General features: G+C 40.9%; 1 protein-coding gene across 1 annotated transcript in view; it reads right to left on the reverse strand.

Annotated features, from left to right (window-relative positions):
- The window catches only part of itfg1 (integrin alpha FG-GAP repeat containing 1), a 192,373-nt gene that overhangs the window by 12,058 nt on the left and 161,471 nt on the right, over window positions 1-18,844 (reverse strand). Inside the window, exon 15 of the mRNA XM_042484273.1 lies at window positions 4,747-4,871. Coding sequence (XP_042340207.1) covers window positions 4,747-4,871 — 125 coding nt within the window. The remainder of the gene's footprint in view (window positions 1-4,746; window positions 4,872-18,844) is intronic.

Here is an 18,844-nt window from a genome sequence, read left to right on the forward strand (position 1 = left end):
ATGATTAACCTGATTTTTGTCCATACTAAGGATACTGAGGGACGTGTAATCCACTTTACTGTATGATTTCATTGGACAGAAGAATATAGTGAGCAAAAAAGGGAATAAAAATCACATAAAATCTGAATAAACAGTTAATAAGAAGCAAAAGACCCCAGATTCTGTGCTTGATCACCCTGAAAAATTCTTACTTTGAGTGTTTATTGTCACTAAAGCAAGGGTCATCTTGCCTGTACATGTTTTTAGGATTTAAGGACATTTCTAGGACTTTAAGACATTTCTAGGATTTAGGAAGTCTCCAGGATTTTAGGGTGTTTCTAGGATTTTGGGACCTTTGTCAGATTTTAGTCTTGGTTTTCTTGTATTGTGGAAAGGAAGGAGAAACTGTTGGAGTTGTGGCGTGAGCAAGTCGTTGTTTGATTTGGCTTGTATCTGATCCCCCAACTGGCACTTATCTTTGTGAGAAATCCTCTTTTTGAAATGGTTTAGTCCTCCCATTAAAATAGCGCAGCTAACCAACAGAGACCGATAACAAATTGAGGCGACAAAATCCAAAATGGAAACTTGCACACACACTCAGAGTTTATCTTTATGGATTGTATTGACACCAATTTAACAAGAATACTTTGCACATATGACATTGTTTATCTTGTGTTTGTAGAGTTATGCAGTTTTGTGAACACATAAGGAATTATGAATATGTCAAATTTCTTAAAGGGAGTTTGTTGGGAAATTTTCCACCAGGAGCATAATTCCTTAAAGGAATTTGTACTCTTACAAAATAGTGACCCTGCAAGATCCCGAGTCACTGCCAAATTTTATAGTGTTATAGTTATAGTGTGACTAGTGTGACTTTCTTGTTTTAAGATGTGAGAAGGAGTCAGATTTTAGTCTTTTAAAGTTTTTTTCCATACCTTCTAGTGAACTGAGTACAATACAGTAAGGCTTAGTTGCAGTGATAATAAGTACATTTACCATGTACAATATTACCTCTCAGAGTTTGACTACATCATGTGACCCCAGACACAGCTCCCTGATCATCGGTCAAACTAGCAGAGTGATTGAAAATACAGCACAGTGTGAGTGTGCAGGACCTTTAAATGCAAGTGGGCTATGTGGCTAAAGTTATGAGGGCATCTTAAAGAGGGTGGAAAATTTAAATCATATCAAGAATCTTCTGGACTTGAGATTTAGGGAAAGTCTTTGAAGAAACTCAAATAATTCTCTTTTCCAGGAGTAAGGTGGCAGGAGTGCGATTGGTGTCCCTAAAACCAACAGTGCACACGGAAGGGAATGTTTCAAAAAAAGACTTATTGCCAAAAAAAGGCATATATTAGCCAGGTCCAGGCATTCAAGATGTTTTAAAGAATATAAAAGGCCGTTATTTCAGTAGACTAGAAATATTAAAAAACACACCAATGCATATTAGCTTGCACCTTCCTCGGGGTGTAGTGTATTAGTGAATTAATCTTTATGTTTAGATTTAGAAATTACTAAAACGTCACTGCTTAGGGGTGCATGATGAGACCCTTCAATTGAAATCCCCGAACAACCCTGTCACATAAATAGTTCCAGTTTTTCGCATGTCCTTTGGGAAGAGTTAACCATCAGAAGTGAAGTTGCAGGGATCTTAAAAACATTTGCTTGCAGCACTGTGTTTGACAGCTGTTTGACTTTGCACAAGTTCAAGTTTCATTTTTAGTAGTTTGCCGCCTTAAGGCTCAACAACCAATGATGGCATCTGACACAAGACTGACACAGACTGTATTTAACCTCTGAATACAACAGCGCTTTGATTTGTGGAAAAGCCCAGTGCCATCAATACTCTTGCTTGGTTTTCTTCTTCATCCTCTTCTAAGTCCAGTTTTGCCTTGTGTCTGGATTTAGCCCCTGCTCAGGCTCTTGAGGGGTTAAGAGTTCACTGATATAAACAGGGGAGGGGGAGTCGTATCAATGATTTAAAAAGCTGTAATCATTCCTGTAGCTGTGAGGAATTTCCAGTTCTACATTTGGAAGGATCTGGAAGTGCCGCTGCTCTTTAATTGTTGCTCTCCGTTCTTCATCAATTGAGAGGAACCACATCTCGCAGCTATTTTGAATAAGCGTGCAACAACGGCGTTTGCTTTTTACATAACGAGCACATTCTCGCCGCCAGCCATTGTCGCTTAGCTCTTGGAAAGCGCTGCCGTCGGTGCAGCAACTGGCGGGGGAGCAGAGCTGGAGACGAGTCAGCCTCCACTACGGCTGCCTGGGAGCAGATCCGATCTGGCTGTTTGGAAGAGAAAAGTGTTCCCAAGTCTTCAGAGAGAAAGAGAGACACTCTGGTTCAAAGCCAGGGAAACTGGCACACACACAGAGCGAGGGAGACAGACACAGAGATGGAGGGTGAGGGAAACAGAGAGAGAGAGTGACAAGTAGGGGACTGATTAGTGAAGTAAACCACTTTGAGCAGCAAAGGGAATCCCCTGGGTGGAAGATAAGTGAACAGGAGGGGAGGAGAGAGACGCACAGAGACAGAGATAGGAAGGGGGGAGGGGGTTACTTAAAGAGACGAATGATTGGACAGAAGATGGAAGATACCCAAGTAGATTTTACAAAACCTCTCCTTCTGTGAAACAGCGGGCTGAAACTCTCATTGTGGAGGAGAAAATTGTAAAGGGCACAGCGGGGGAGATAGTGAGAGAATGGGAGCAGGACAGATATAAAGACTGACAGAGAAGGAAAGCAAAAATGAGAGAAGGATGGATGAAGAGGGAACGATCCGAACCTGCCGACTGAGCAGGGTGGCATGGCGGTCGGGATTTTGCTTCTAAAGAGCTTTCCAAAGCTTCTCTTCCTCATTACAGGTAGATTTGATGAAGTAGCTCCTCTCTCCAGGCCCTCTGGGTAAAAAATATCTACTCTGCATAATGGGCCGCATCTTTAGGCATTCATTAATTCACTTTGTAGAAGGAATGGGCGAGGAGGGAAAAAAAGATCACATTTCTTTGCATAGGAAAAAGGAGTGCGCGGAAAGGGGACAACAAAGCAGCTTGTTTGAGATGAGTGTTCTCGGTGCACTACAGCTTCTGAGTCGCGGACCAAGCCATCTACAATTCTAATCAGCTGCTTGACGAAGATCTCGGTACCACACGGGAGAAGGAAAAAAAAAAGGGCCCTGTCGTGCCTAATATTGAGTGTGACAAGTGCAACGTGAGAGCGAGCGAGAGAGGGAGAACAGAGATGAGATGGATGCGGAGATGGTGAATGAGCGGAACTGAGGAACGCTGTCATTTGAAGTAGTGTAGTGTGGAAATACAGCTGACGAATAAATTAAAAATGTAAACTCTATAAATTATTTACTATATCAATATAATGATGGCTTGTTGTATGACAGGAGGTACACATGGGCTGCTTCCCGAGCGTCATTCATACAGTAAATCCTCCGCTCTCAGAGCTGTTAAACAGATGCGTTTGAATCATGAAGCAATGATGGGGCGTAGATTTTATTTCCGTTTAAACGGGGAGGTCACTGCACCGTCACATATCCCCTGAGTGATGCCATCAATCATTCTATACATTATAAATTGGATGTGGAATCTATCTATGATCAAGGAACTGTCTATTCAACCTTTTTAATCACTAGATCGGGCAAGGAAAAAAAGATTTTCCTTACTGCCTTTTTACTGCCTGTTCTCACCTCTTGTGTTTCAGTATGCCATCATATTTATTCTGCCAAAATTTGACTCTTAGACTCTTTCTAATGATGAGGGCTCCAAAATATGCTTCTTAAATAGTGAGTGCTATCAAAACATTGGTTAGAGTACCTGTGAAAACCCTTAACTTACTCTTATTAAGCAGGATTTAGTTTTCAAAAATATAATACTACTTGCTCGTATTTAAAAGAATTAAAAGTATCCATAAAAATGCAAGCAAAGCAAAAACTTCCAGTAGAAAATTGAAAAGAATGAAGAACTGATTGCATTGTGTCGGCCTTAATTGTTTTTTAAATAAATATCGATCAGTTATTTCACAAACAATTTGTAGACAACAGGATTATCCCCACATTGTTTTTGCAACAGTGCAGAGACGATGTTTCTTTTCAGCAATTCTAAATTTTGATAAGAAATACATGGAGGGAAATCCCTCTTCTGCATCTTCATGAAATATCTTTCAAACAAGTATCGCAATCCCCAGACGACGTGTTACATCCAGTTCATTGTGAAATGGAGCCTGAGCCGAAGGAGAAAAACAACTGATTTACTCTCTGCTTCTGACTTTCAAAGTGCTTGAATTGCACTTATCGTGGATTAGACCATCATTTGATATTTTTCTTGGAAAGTGTTCTGGTTCTTAACACCATGATCCTGGGGCTATTTCTGCTTGCTGCTCTCTCCAATTTTTTCCAAGACTTACTGCACAGACATTAAATCTCTCAGCCACGCATGCCATACACTGTTATGTTTCAGACAAGTTAGGCAGCTCTGAAATGACTTGATTGGGTATGTGAGTGGTGTTAAACATGTTCAAACTGTTTTTCAAGAAGACAACTATTTTGATGCAATTTGCAGCCAGAGGGTTGAAGAGGTTTCTAAATCTTTAGTTGCTCAGCACACCTTCTTCCTTTTCTCCATCTGCTGCGGGTCTAAGATGCACCTCTAGAAGTGCTTCTCCTTCAGATATTCTGTGAGACTGCACAGCCTGTGGCTGCTCCTGCAGGAATGCTGGGAAGTGTCCAGGTAATATCACCCTCTCATATTTCCTCACCGTCTCTCCAGGCTGCCGGGGGATGCCGACGAAAAGGTGGTCCAGGAAGTTGGCGCTGCGTCCGAGGCCTAGCACATTGTAGGGCAGCTGGAGGGAGAAGTGGGCTGACTGGCTCAGCTGACCGGCTGCAGGAAGGGAGGGAGAGAAAGACAAATTTAAGCACCATAAAAGCCTTATCTCGGAAGAGTATTAGCCCCCAGCGGTTTGCCTTAAGCACATTTTGGTCCTTTTACTATTGGTTAATTATCGTCCCAAGAGGATGAACCCTACTGAGTTTTAGGATTTTTTCCCCATTTCTTCTTGTACACTATTAGGTTGTTGGTTTTAGTGAAAAATCTTAAATATTACTAACTGGATTGCCATGACATTTTGTACACACATTTATAAAGCCAAGACAATGAAACCTGGTAATCCCTTGGCTTTTCCTATAAGTCCTCTAGCCGGTCAAAGTTTTCATCTACCCATTGAAATATCTCTGCATCTGATTGGCACGGAATTTTGTGCACAAATTTGTGTTCTACTCAGTATCAAGTTTAGTAATGTTAATGATCCCTTGATTTTTCTTCTAGCTCCATCATCAAGTTAAAATTATGACCAAATCCCAGAAAAGTTACTGACATTTGTAGCACACTAAACATTACTTAGATGCAGGTGTAAAACTCAAGCATGCTCAAAGCACTACTGTGCCTCACAGAACTACTAGCATGGTTGTAGATGGTCTTGTTTCTCAACTATTGGTGAAAACGTGTATTTTGTCTTACACTTTGACACATTGGATTGTTTTACCATTTTCAAAGCCGCATTTTTGTGTGAGGTCAACATTTTTTGTCTGAGTGGTGCCAATACTTTTGACTGCTATTGGCAACTTACTCCAGTAGTTTTCTGAGTAATTCTTTTTGCTATTGTTTTTTTTTGTACTCCATACATTAGTAACAAGCCTGCAGCCTTCTGTGCATCACCCGTGGTTGTCCAGAAGGACACAAAACAAGTTACAACACAAAAACGGCATTTGTTACCCACAATTTATACTTCTCTCAGATTTGACATACCAGACACTGAATAAATGTAAATTTCAACCCACATCCTTACTTGCATCTTACACTTGACACTCTTTTCTCTTTGGCCTTGTAAATTTTGCATGTGTAGATTTTTAAACAATTAAACATTATATATTTTTCATAATGCACATTGGTCAATCTATATCTCTTTCTCATAGATATTTAGTTTTGCTTCCGCTTTTAAACATTCCGTGAACAGGGCGGCCGATGAGCTTTGCACATACAAAACAAGGTCTGTGTATGTAGTCATAGCCCCCATTCGCTTTAGTGATCGTATGATACTGCTATATAGCTGTAATAACCCTGCTCTCCCAAAGGAATCCTTAAAGGTTTACGCAATGCACTCTGCTCTAACCTATCCTGACCATGACTGTCTGTGATAAAACGTACAAGTAAATATAATGAGAGGAATGAAGACGAAATGCACAACAGGAGCGAGCGAGCCAGAGGGACTGCAGCGTGAGACCTTGTGCTCTGACATGGAGACGCATCATAAAAGATACAAATCAAGGTGAGACACCTGAGGCCAGTCTAACACCTCTCCCCGTCTCCTTCCTCGCTAGCCCCCGCCTTCATCCTTTAATCTCTCCGTCCTCACTTACTATTCCAATCCAACCCTTAGTCTCTTGTTTCTCCTCTCTGCTCATGTCTCTCTCCTCTCCCCTGATACATCAATCCGACTTGGCCTTACTCATTTTGCTTCCCCTTCTTCTCCTCCCTCCTGCTCGTCTCCCCTCTCTCTCCCCTTCAGCTGCTATATCTCGCCCACGCCACCCAACTCTGCCAAGTGCAGCCGACATAAATCAACCTCTACGTGGTAAACAAAGAGAAGGAGAGAGAGAGAGAGAGAGAGAGAGAGAGAGAGAGAGGGGTAGAGGAAGAGAGAGAGAAAGCCTCGAGGCAGCCAGTGATCAGAACTAATGTGGATGGACTGCGTATTGCAGGCCGAGAGGAGCACAACAGCTTAGCTTCTCTCGAGTTTTTTTTAATCCGTGCCTAACCTCAGTTCAGTTTAAAAAAAAAGAGATTCGTCCTGCTAATTTTTGGCCATCTTAACTGAACCTGGGTCAGGTCAGTCCAGGTCACTGTGGCTCAATATTTCTCTCTCAATTCTCGTTCATATTAGTTATAAAGCTGGTGTTTCATCCTGGGGACATCACATATCATCGTAAATCATCAGCCAGGGGGTGAAAGTGAGTCATTTCAGGTGAAACAAGCTGTGGCCATTGTATAGATGTACTGTATGTTCGCCCAATAAAAGCTTGTCCATGATGCTGTAATGTACTACATGCGCTGGCTCCAGCCGGTCTGACCAATGAATAGACCCATTGACTTTTGCCACCTTCTACCCGAGAAAGCTTTTCATCAGTCTTCTCTCTTTACTTCTTGCTTGCTATCGCTCTGTGTAGTCTATCTTTCCAGCTTTTTAGTGCTGGGCTGCTGGGTGTTGTGAAGAGGCAGCATAATTGCCTTAATCGCACACCACAGATAGCAAAAAAGAGGGGGAGAGGGACAGAAATATTGTCTGTTTCCAGGAAGAGCTGGGCAGGGTTTTATGGAAATTGACTAGTTCAGTAAAGTAAGTAAAAAACCCTGGCTTTTAATCAAGGTTTAACGCTGATGAAACGCAACAGGACGATGCTTCGCAATTTTTTAAAATCCAAGTTAGGAAAAACAGTACATTCAATTCACACAATCTGTGGAATTCATATACATTTTTTAAGCGCTTAAAGATATAGTTATCACTAAAGGGTTTGTAATGTAAGAGAGCCATATAGTTATCACTAAAGGGTTTGTAATGTAAGAGAGCCAATTAAAACAAACTGTCAAATTCAAATTTATGGTGTGTTGGCTGTGTCATGATGTCAACTGATGCATTAAGTTACATGCAAGAAAACATTCCACCTTTAAAGTTGCTGATAGCTGCAAGTTGCCTTTGAGTGGCACAGGGACTGAAATGATTTTTTCTCAGTCCATAGCTGCTAACTGTATTTCACTCTATAGAAGTTTTTTTTTTTTTTTTTTTTTTTTACCAGTAAACCACAGCTGTGCACACGACTCTGCAGCAGGGGAGTATGCCTTATTGTGTGTGCGTGCAGCTTTTTTTTTTTCTTGGTGTGTCACATTTCACTTCATGGACAGGCCGGAAAACCCTCAGATTAATAAACTGTTAAAAGCAGCATGGAAGCCTGTAAAAACTTTATGGAGGTCACTTCTTTTAATATGCTGTAAATCTTATTTCTTCAAACTCCTTTTCAAACTCGGTGCAAACTAACGTAGATCAATGTTGGAGTGCTGCTTTGGTTGAGACAGATGGTATTTTGTGGTGGTGCGTCGTTGGATTCACCGGTTACAGGGCCTAAAATTGATATGTTCAACCAGGTGATGTGTTTCAATTAATGCCAATCACAAACGTACGTGATACCTTAGATGAAGCACTGCCTAAGCACTGCCGTCACTGAATGGACATTATGATTGCTACCTAATTTCCTCGACACAAGTAAGCAAATGAAATAAACTACACATCAAAAACTACTTAATTTGCCTACATTGCTTGATGCCCACTAATTACAACCTACTAGATACATGGCATCACCTCATACTACTGTACATTACTATAAATATTTGATTGACTGCTGTGCAAAATTCTCAACACGATGACATAATTCACAAAGTCCACACGATTTAATCGTGTTGTCAGTTGCACACACATGCATACACATCACAGTGTGCTCCAGTACTCAAACAAACAGAACCACACCTCTGCTTCTAACATTTAAGATGACTCCTGGGGTGTCTGACATTTACTGAGAGGTGTGCATGGGAGTGAGTGTGTGTGGAAATGTACCAATTCAGTGGAAAGCTGTGTTCCTCTGCTGTAAGACTTATTATACATTATTTGTAACAATAATTTAGTAAATTTGTTGAAACAAGATGATATGACGGAGAGATATCAAATCACATTGACAACTACCATCACTTTTTAGCCTTGCTAGCAGTGTGGCTTTAGGATTGGCAATGTCTTTCAGTCAGTCCATCATTTTGGTCCAAACATTTCGGTGTGAATGTTTTTTCATGTTGTTTGAGCCCCTAACTGAAGGCAATTTTCTGTCATTATGTGATAGACAATAAAGTTTTTTGAAGCTTGAATTTAAAGTATCTAATGAATAAACTAATGGATGTTTTGCCTCAAAATGGACTTTTCCTCTTCTGTTAACATCAACATTCTTGGGTTTTATTGAAATATTTTAACTACTGTTGGATGGATTGTTGAAATTGTTGCACACCTGCCCAGAGGATGAATGATAACAACCTATCCAGTGAAATATCTCTAACACATATATATCTTACACATAAAATGGCCAAAATATAACATATATGACATTCCCATAAGAGTCTGCTATACTGTACATGGAATACTTATTAGGATGTTAGCATGCTTTAAGACTTAATTAAGGTTGTGAACATGATAATAATTATATATCAGCATGTTAGGGTTGTCTTTGTTAGCATTTTAGCAGGCTTATGTTAACATTAATCTCAAAGCACTGTTGTGCCTAAGTACAGTTTCACAGAGTGGCTGTAGACTTTTGTAAGATGTAAGCCTTTTTCCAAGGTGACCTGTAGCCTGATGAAGAAAATAAAATGCACAAGAAGTGTGTGCATTCTAATATAATGTATGAACACACACACACACACACACACACACACACACACACACACACACACACACATCCTACTGCTGTGAATCTGTGGGAGGTGACAAAAGTCATATCCTGGCCAGCGGCATGCATAGCCTTATGTAATATATTCATTACTGAGTTGCAAACACACGCAGAGCTGTCATACCTCTACATAACCGAGAAGAAAACTTTACAAAACTGAAAGCTGTGGAGGTCAAAACTTTTTCATCCAGCTGGGTTTTTCATGAAGGCCTAACAAACAGGCTTTACATGAGTTTACATAGAACAATCGTATACACCCTTACCATAATGAATTTCCCTGGGCAGGATTAATAAAGTATCTTCATCAACAATCATAAAGCTTCCAAGAAATATGGTAAATAATGTATGCAAAAACATAAAAGAGAGCCAAAACGAGCCTAACTAATGTAGGTTGTCTACAGACTATAACTGATCTGAGACCCCCACTATATGTAAAGGAAACCATGAAGGAAACCCACCAGCGACCATATGAATGCTTTAAGTTTTGGCTGCTTATGCTGAGCAACTGTGCAGCTTCTGACTTTATTATGAACCATGAAGTCGCCTTTATGGTAATGCCACTTCTTGTTGTTGATATCCACCAATCAAATGCCAGACAGACTAACAGGGCCATACTGTCCCACAGAAGTAAGAGCAGGAGTGTTACAAAGAGTTACTTTGAGATAGACCCAACAGGGGAACCCGTTTTAAATCAGCCCGCTACTTCACACTGAACTGCGTCCATCAGGCTGGACAGAACAGGATTTTAGAAGGGATCGGACCTTAAAGCCAGTCTTGGTTTGATGTTTTTTGACAGACTGCTGCTCCCTGTCAGTAGGCAAGAGGTGGATGGCTTGCACTCGGCCACTCAGCAGGGTGGAGTGTGTCTGTGTGTCTGATGGAGGATCAAGGAGGGTTACGTTGCAGGCAGGGAGCCTGGCTGCGTGTTGACTGAGTGCTGTGTGTGTATGTGGGTGTGTGTGTGAGTAGACTGGCTTGGAAATGTGGCCATGGCTGGAGCAAAGCCATTTCACAACATGGGGAGGCTGGCAAAGAGTATTATGCAGAGCAGTGTATCAGAGTTTCTGTGTTTTGTGTGTATAAGTGTGTGTGTGTGTGTGTGTGTGTGCGTGTGTGTGTGTGTGTGTGTGTGTGTGTGTGTTAGTGTGTTTTTGTCCTATCTCCCTATGGCAGAGCCAGTGGAGGCCTTGGCAGGGAATTCCACACTGTACACATGACTGACAGCCTACAATCAATCTCTATCTCGAAGACAAAGTGGATTCAAATTAATACAAGCAGTCGGCTCTAGTGTGTATGTGTTCTAAACACACACACACCCACATCTAGGTGGGCACGGTATGCATTACATTCAACGAGTTATTGTTCCAGGCCCAGGCAATAATGCAAGGGAACACACACACACACACACACACACAATAATATACACAGATTTCTAAAGGTTATAACCCAATTTACGGAGAGATAAAGGGTAGGAAAGAAAACTAAAATACACAAAAGGAAGTAGAAGAAGCTGCTTTTCTCCATACGAGTGCTTCATTTACACACACACACACACACACACACACACACACACACACACACACACGCGCATGCACGCACACACGCGTGCGCGCGCGCGCACACACACATATATACAAGACATCATATTTAAGACATCACAGCGCAAAGCAAGGTTTCTTTAGGGGCTGAAAGTAGCCTACAGACTTCTATTAGCCTCTACTCCATATTATCAATGTAGCTGGTGTGTGAAATGTCTAATACAAACGTGGCTTAAGCTTTAAACACTGAAACAATCATGCAGTGTGTACTTCATAACTGGTGTTTGCAGGATTTCTTTTATGCACACACTTAAATTTCTCTTTGAGGAACACACTTCCAAAGACTGCATTTTGTTGCCACAACAAACTGGGAGGCAACAAATGTTCCAGCAGTTGGGTTGAGTTGAGTTGCTGTAATTTGCACTGAAGAGAGGCAAAAGTAATGCAACATTTGTTAAGGTTTAAGCTGTGTTCATCTTTGCAAAGCCGCTTGTCAATGGAGAGGTCTGTGTCATCGTCAGTGTGGCATGGCACTGTCTGATGTGATACACTTTTATGTTTACTGCAAGTCCCCTCGAATGCTATGATGCAAGTTTGATCTCAAATTGTAGCTGAGTGCTGCATGCTCGTCACTGATACTGCATGTGCACATTAAATTATTATAGATGTAGCAATGTGGAACTTGGATTAGGATATGTCAATTCCATGTTACCTGCATTGATTTGTAGTATTTTTCCTGCATGGTGAAAGGAATCCTCCATTTATTGTTCCTCATATTTTTCACAGCAGAATGCCAAACAGTGAAGGGACAATATCTAGGATTTTAGGATGCAAACTCTCTCCTCCAATATTGAAATTGACAAACTAATTCCTTATGGGCATAATATGGTAAAAAAGAAAAAAAGTGAGAGATATTAGAGAGAGACAGACAGACACAGAGAGGACATAAATGCCTCTGAGGGAGCTTCATCATGTTAATGTGCGTGTGTATGTGTCCACCTGCCAGGGTCTTAGGACACACATCCTGATAAAAAACCTCATCCTGTCTGGAGGTTTTGCCACCTCAGGGAGACATGCAGAGTGACAATGTGACATCTGGCATCAGTCTGAAACCGAGTCAAGTGTGCATATAGGCACAGAGCGAAATATGGACAGACAACAAGAAATATAACAAATCAACTATAAATGAGAACCTTAACAGAAAAAAATATGTGAAACACTACTGTTAAAAGTGACAACATATGTGCAAATCCTAAGATCATGATCTCGCAGTGAAAGGAAAAAGGGTCATAAACATAATTGGCTTCCAGTGCAGACACACACACACACACACACACACACACACACACACACACACACACACACACACTCCCCAGGGCTCCAAAACTGAAAGAAAACATTTTTTTTCAGAGAAATTCCTAGTGCCTGTCGCTATAGAAACCATTTGCTCCCCTGATGGCGATAAAAGGAGCAAATTGCAGAGATAGAGGGTGGAGCCATGAGGGATGGAATGAATACACACACACATAACACACACTCTCCACACACAGTCTGCCTCGCCCGGAGAGCCCCCTTCAGTGTCCATACAATGGTGTCAAGATCTGGACATTGATTTGTGAGGAAAAAAATGTGTGTCTATGTGTGTGTGGGTGAGAGTATGGCAATTCACTGAAGGACCCGGAGGGTCAGTTGTTCCGTCCTTATCACCACCCAGCTTTGCACTGCCTCTCAAACACTATGGCACCGAAGCATGTTGACACTTGTGCCCAGACGACGACGGAAATGACTCTGTGTGTGTGTGTGTGTGAGAGAGAGAGAGAGAGAGAGCGAGAGAGAGAGAAAGAGAGAACAGACCTAATGACAGCCATCATACCCGAGTTTGACATACTGAAAACGAATTAGAAATAACAGGTTGACCACAGTTTTTTTCTACAAAGTGTCTATCCAGTGATGCCATCACTTTCATTTTTATATCTGTTTTCAAAAATAAAAGACAAGCAACTTCTGAAACTAGAAAGCAATAGAGGATAATGAAAATTGGATAATGAAAATTGATAATTGAAAATCGTTGAAAATTGGTGACCCGTCCAGGATGTACCCCGCCTCTCGTCCAATGTCAGCTGGGATAGGCTCCAGTCCCCTCACCATCCTAAGAGGATAAGCTATTATGGTATGTGAATGAATGAGGACAAAGATAAAAATAAGTTATTATGGGTAAGAATAGCCAGAAAAGCAAGTTGCCTTGAATCATGCAAAATCCGACTGGATGTAATAGAACATCCTGGCATACAGCATCTGACATACTATGTATTGGGACATACTAAATCTTTTTCTGGCATCATATATAGTATGGTAGTATGGGTACTGGAATGCGCAGTCAGCGACCTAGAGAGTGATGGTGGCTGGTGTTGGAGAATCAGAGCAGAGGAGAAATTAGCAGTCAAGCTGTCAAATGGTATTAAATGTACAGTGTAGGTTTCAGTTTGTCCATGAATAACACAACATGACAAAATGAGCCATGGAAGCACACGGGGAGAGGTGGAGATGACATTATAACGAGTCAGTTGGAGAAACTCACAAAAACGTAGACATTTTTCATTTTTTTACAAGGATGAGAGCGAGGGGAGAGAGAGCCTGTCTCCAAACCAATCAATGTCAAGTATAGAGAAACACAGCACATGTAGTTGATGACAAAAGGACACTGGTGTGTCAAATATAGTTCTTTAGTGTGCTCACATAAATTCAATGTGAAACCAAAATTCACTGGATCAAATGTATACAATGTAACAAAAATGTGAACCTTGGTTTGGACTTTGAGGTGTGAAAAGGCCCTTAAGAGCATAATGAGCTGCGTACTTGCTTGTGTAAGAGATGACCTTGTCTTTGTACATTTAGAAGAATAGAAGCATTTATAAATACTTAAAGCTTTTGGAGACTCAATTGAATAGCATCAACAGTGCTAACAGAGTGAATTTTCAGTGCTGTGAGTTTCAGTGTGATATAATGTCATTTGAAATGACACCTGGTTACTGCAAGACTGGCAGAAGGAATAGAAACGTGACGGTATGCCAAAAAGAATATTCTTTCAGCAGGTACTGGGTGTATTTAAAAATATTTGCATCTATACCTCAGGTTCGGTCAAGATTTTTATAAACTTCAATGATTTGGTGAAAAGATGGCTTGATGAAGTTGATCTCATCTTGAGAGATTTTTGAAGGGACTCATAAAAGCCTCCATTACAACAGAAAAATGCTGCTGTTGCCTGTGTCTGCCCTTCTGTTACAGAGATCTGCACTGGTTTATCAACAGTCAGCAAACAGGACTAAAAGTCCACTGCAATATAAGCAGCTCTGTAAAGCTGGACTTAGCAAAGCTTTGAGCTAAGTGCTAATGCTAGAATGGCAATACGCTCACACAGACATGCTGATATATAGCAGGTACAGTGGAAACTGCTTATAGCTATCATGTTTACACTGATCAACTGCTGAAAAGGATCAAAACGTTTGGGACAGAATCATTCCTATACAAATGCTGTTTAAATTATTTGCTTATTGCAACCAAGTAGCCTGCTTACCGTGTTCACTTTCGGTATTTTCATAAATGACGACGTGGAAAAAAAGAAAAACACAGTAATTCATCATCTATTTCTTTTTTTAAATTTTACTTCAGTTCTAGTCTTCTTTGCCTTGTGGTAACCCATCTGTTTTTAAGCTGGCTACCTGAGGCTGCTGCTGCATGCACATTAAAATTGTGATGGGAAAAGGAAGTCATTTCCTCTCAATGAAAAATGTAGTCTTCTCTGAGTTTATAACAAAGTGCCAAAAACAAGCCAACGGAATGCAGCAGCAGAGCTTTGGGTTCTTCAGGATGCCTTGATACTGAGAATAAGTCATGACTGCCAGCGATGGAAACAGAAAACAAATGCACACAAGAAAGCACCTGTGGTTGAGCCTGATGGTCCAGTGATAGTGTCTGATCACGTAATGAGCTGTCAGTTTTGTTACTTTACAATCAATAAATAAAGATACAAATGTTAACAAGATGGTAATCTGGATGAGAAATAAAGGAACAGAAATTTGGATATAATAATCATTAGCTTGAACTGTGATCACTATAAAGGTTTCCACTGTATTATGTTCAGGGTGTTAGCATGCTGACATTAGAACTGAACACAAAGTACAGCGGAGGTGATGGGAGTGGAATCAGTTTTGCAGGTATTTGGTCACAAACTAGTATGACATGAGTGTGCGTACAAGATTAATTCAGTAATTGTGTAGATATATTTTAGCCCGTTCTCATTTCAGACTCCTAAAACAGCGCTGCTTTGACAAGGCTTTTGGTGTATGTAGGCGACGCCCAAAGGCACCTATGGTGTGTGCATGGAACGCCACTGGACGAATACAGCTGAAAATGTGGCTGCTCACAGTGAAATTAAACGCCAGCGGACAACTTGATGGCACCTGGCGCATCCGGCAGATACAAGCATGGGTGGCGTCACTTGTCAACATGGCGAGACGGAACATGTTGTTTGCGCATGAAATGGGTTAGGAAGCCGTCAGTTTGAAACACTGCCGGTAATGACATAATACTAAGAGTGCAAGGATGCCCATAAGCTGGGTGGGAGGGGAGGTGGTAGAGCTGAAAACTTCATCAAACTGTTGTTGGCAGCCTCTTTCGAAACTCTTTAACCCAACAAAAAACTGAGGAGGATGAATCCTCGGACACACTTACTGCTAGAGATATATTGTAACTTCATTAGCTTAGTATGACTCTCTGTGATTAGGTACATATCATACAAGCATTTCAATTATTGAAGCCCAAAGATATCTGGAGACCAACAGATCAACAACCAGGTTGACAACAACGGCGACAAATTAAAATTTAAACAGTCTCCTGACAATTTATTGGATCTAAAAACTGGCTGCAGAGGAGAGGGGTTACAGGGTGAGAGGAGAAAGAGAAAAGAGAGAGATATGAAAGCAGGAGGGCTGGAGGAGGAATGCGGAGGAGAAAAATAGATGAGGGAAGAAAGAACGTAGGAGGGAGGCAAAGGAGTGAAAAACAGGGAAGAGAAAAAGCATGCTAAGCTCGATCAATAGTAATTCACCATGTCTCTGTGGAGGGTTACCTCTCCACTCGTTTTTTTTCCCGTTCCACACCAATATTTCCCTCTCCTCTGTGCTGATCTCTGCGTGCTCTTCCCCTCCCATCTCCTATCTTTCTCTTTTGTTCCACCCTCATTTTCACTCCTCTCCTTTTCTCTCTGCAGCTCGACTGTATGCTCTCAGCTCGCTCCTCTGCACCCTCTCATTTTCTCCCCTTTTCATTTCTCTCATCCACCTACTCTTCCATCTTATCCTATCTCACATATTGTGAATTCTCCCTGTGTGTGTGTGTGTGTGTTTCAAGCCTATATCAAATACTGTGCAGTAAAATGGTTTGAGAATAGGGTAAAGCTCGCTGCTGAATGCACAAGGTCTCTGAGAACAGGGGTGGCCGAGGATCACTATCCTTGTCAAACGCGATCGGCTGGCTTTGTTTTACGACACCACTTGAGGCACCAGCATGATGTAGCAAAACACAACATGAGCTGCTGCGAGTGAATGTGTGGGTCAACACAACTCAGCACACAGTTTGAATTTGCATCCAATTTGTTTTGGATATTCTAAATGTCTAAAAGGTTAAGATATGATAAATATGTTTGTGGATGAGTTGCTGCTGGTAACCATGTGTTTTTTTTGTGCATGTACAATGAGTATGTGAGCTGTGTGTGTGTGTGTGTGTGTGTGTGTGTGTGTGTGTGTGTGTGTGAGCAAGCCGTGGCTAATCCCCTGAACTCATTAGCCTAATTGGACAGTCTGCAGAGAGCTCCACATTGATCTGGGCCTGTTATGATTCTCCTCCTTATGAGCACTCCTCTTTTCCGTTTCTGTCCTCCCTCTTCCTGTCACTTCTCTCTCAAATGTCCTCCCTCTGCTCTATTCCTGCTCCGTGCATAATAATCTTTGGCACACTTGTAACGTCTGGACACAGTTAACTACCCCGGAGTTGTTACTATTCTTTCCTTATGCCTGCTGGTGTTACAACATTATTTCCATTTGCAGCTTGGTGGCACGAACAGCCTGCTGGTGAGGACAATAACTGGGTTTCCATCCAAGCTTATTTATGGGAGTGACGCTGCATCAAATTAAAAGAAACTCAAATGGTGTCTTTTGACAAACCACACTTCATTTCACAAGAGAAAATGACTTATGAGCTTTAAGGAAACTGACAGAGCGTAAGCACGGTTTTATCTCACCGCACAACTGACACCTTTATGAGTCCCTTTCAATATTTTCAAAAGCTGTTAAATAAGCAGACTCCACAATTTCTCGAAAAAGCTGTGCAGAGTGCTGATTACTGTTGTGATAATAAGGCCATTAGCAAGTAATTTAGAGCATTTCAGATACATTTCTTTTTCTTCAGGTAGCATAAATGGCTGTTTGAGTTGAAACATGAAATGAACCAGCCAAGACACACACAGGTACAATAAAATATGTTTACAAATTGGAAATGCAAAAAAAAAAAAAAAAGTTTCTCAAAGGACAATGTACAAAACCTAAGCTAGTCGTGGCAAAAATTCCGGGGTGAATTCCCAAAGAATGGACAGCAGCCACATATTACCATGAATTGTGCATGACTTAAAACTGCTACCTGCCCCGTCTCAAAGTTTGATTCACAAAAGACACTGTGCTAATGATATAACAGCGCAAACATGCCTATTAAGTTTTGCGTCTGAGGGAAATTTGCCCTTTTTTAGACTTTTCTTTTATATCCATGAGTCAAAGTACCAAAGTACAAATATTGCTTTTGCAACAGGAAACAGTAAGTAAAAAAATGGCAGAGAGAAGAAGAAAACTTTTTAGACAGTGAGCTACAGGTCCTGACCTTTGAGGTGCAAAGGCATGCTTAAAACTTCAGGCAAAGAATATAAAAGTGACAGAAAGAAACCTTCTGTTAGTGCTGTTGGTGTTTTCAAACACACCTTCTGACTGTAAAAAAAAATGAAACCTGACACCCCTGTAAATGTGCTTCAGTTACCACCAACTGTCTGAAGACGCAAAAGATTTTACTGTAACTGTGTGGCTGTTAGCACTGACATTTGTGAATGGGACTGTTTTTATTGTGAGGCTCATTTGCACAAAAGGGGACGATTTTGTACCACATGTATGAATATCACCTAATTTAAATATGTGCTAAATTGCACAAGTGCACAGAGACAATAGATATAAAACTAGAATTAGCGCCATGCAGTTGTATGCCTCTGCGCATGTCAAGTTATACTTGAAGTTTATATTCAAGTCTGTGACAATGTGGATGTTTGACAAACATTTTCCTCCAGCAGCACAAAAGAATACAGTCAGCACAGCGTTAAGGTGAACACCCAAAATTAGAGTCAGCAATTTAGTATCTGACCAGATATCTTGTCTTCTGTTCCTGAGATATAACAGTGAACAATGTACAGAAAAGTGTTTTAGCATAATATTACGATGTCACAATGAAGCTGACCTTTGACCTATTAGATATAAAACGTCATCACTTTATCATTTCATCTTCTAGATATTTGTGTGAAATCTTTTCACAGTTAGTGTATTAATTCTTAAATTATGGCCAAAAACATGCTTTGCAAAGTCATGGTGACCTTGACCTTTAACAACCAAATTCTAATCAGTTCAAGTAAAAGTTTGTGCCAAAGTTTGAGAAAACTCCCTCAAGGCCTTCTTGAGATATTGCTTTC

This window comes from Plectropomus leopardus, chromosome 1 (assembly GCF_008729295.1).
Source record: "Plectropomus leopardus isolate mb chromosome 1, YSFRI_Pleo_2.0, whole genome shotgun sequence".
In the NCBI taxonomy this organism is placed as follows: Eukaryota; Metazoa; Chordata; class Actinopteri; order Perciformes; family Serranidae; genus Plectropomus; species Plectropomus leopardus.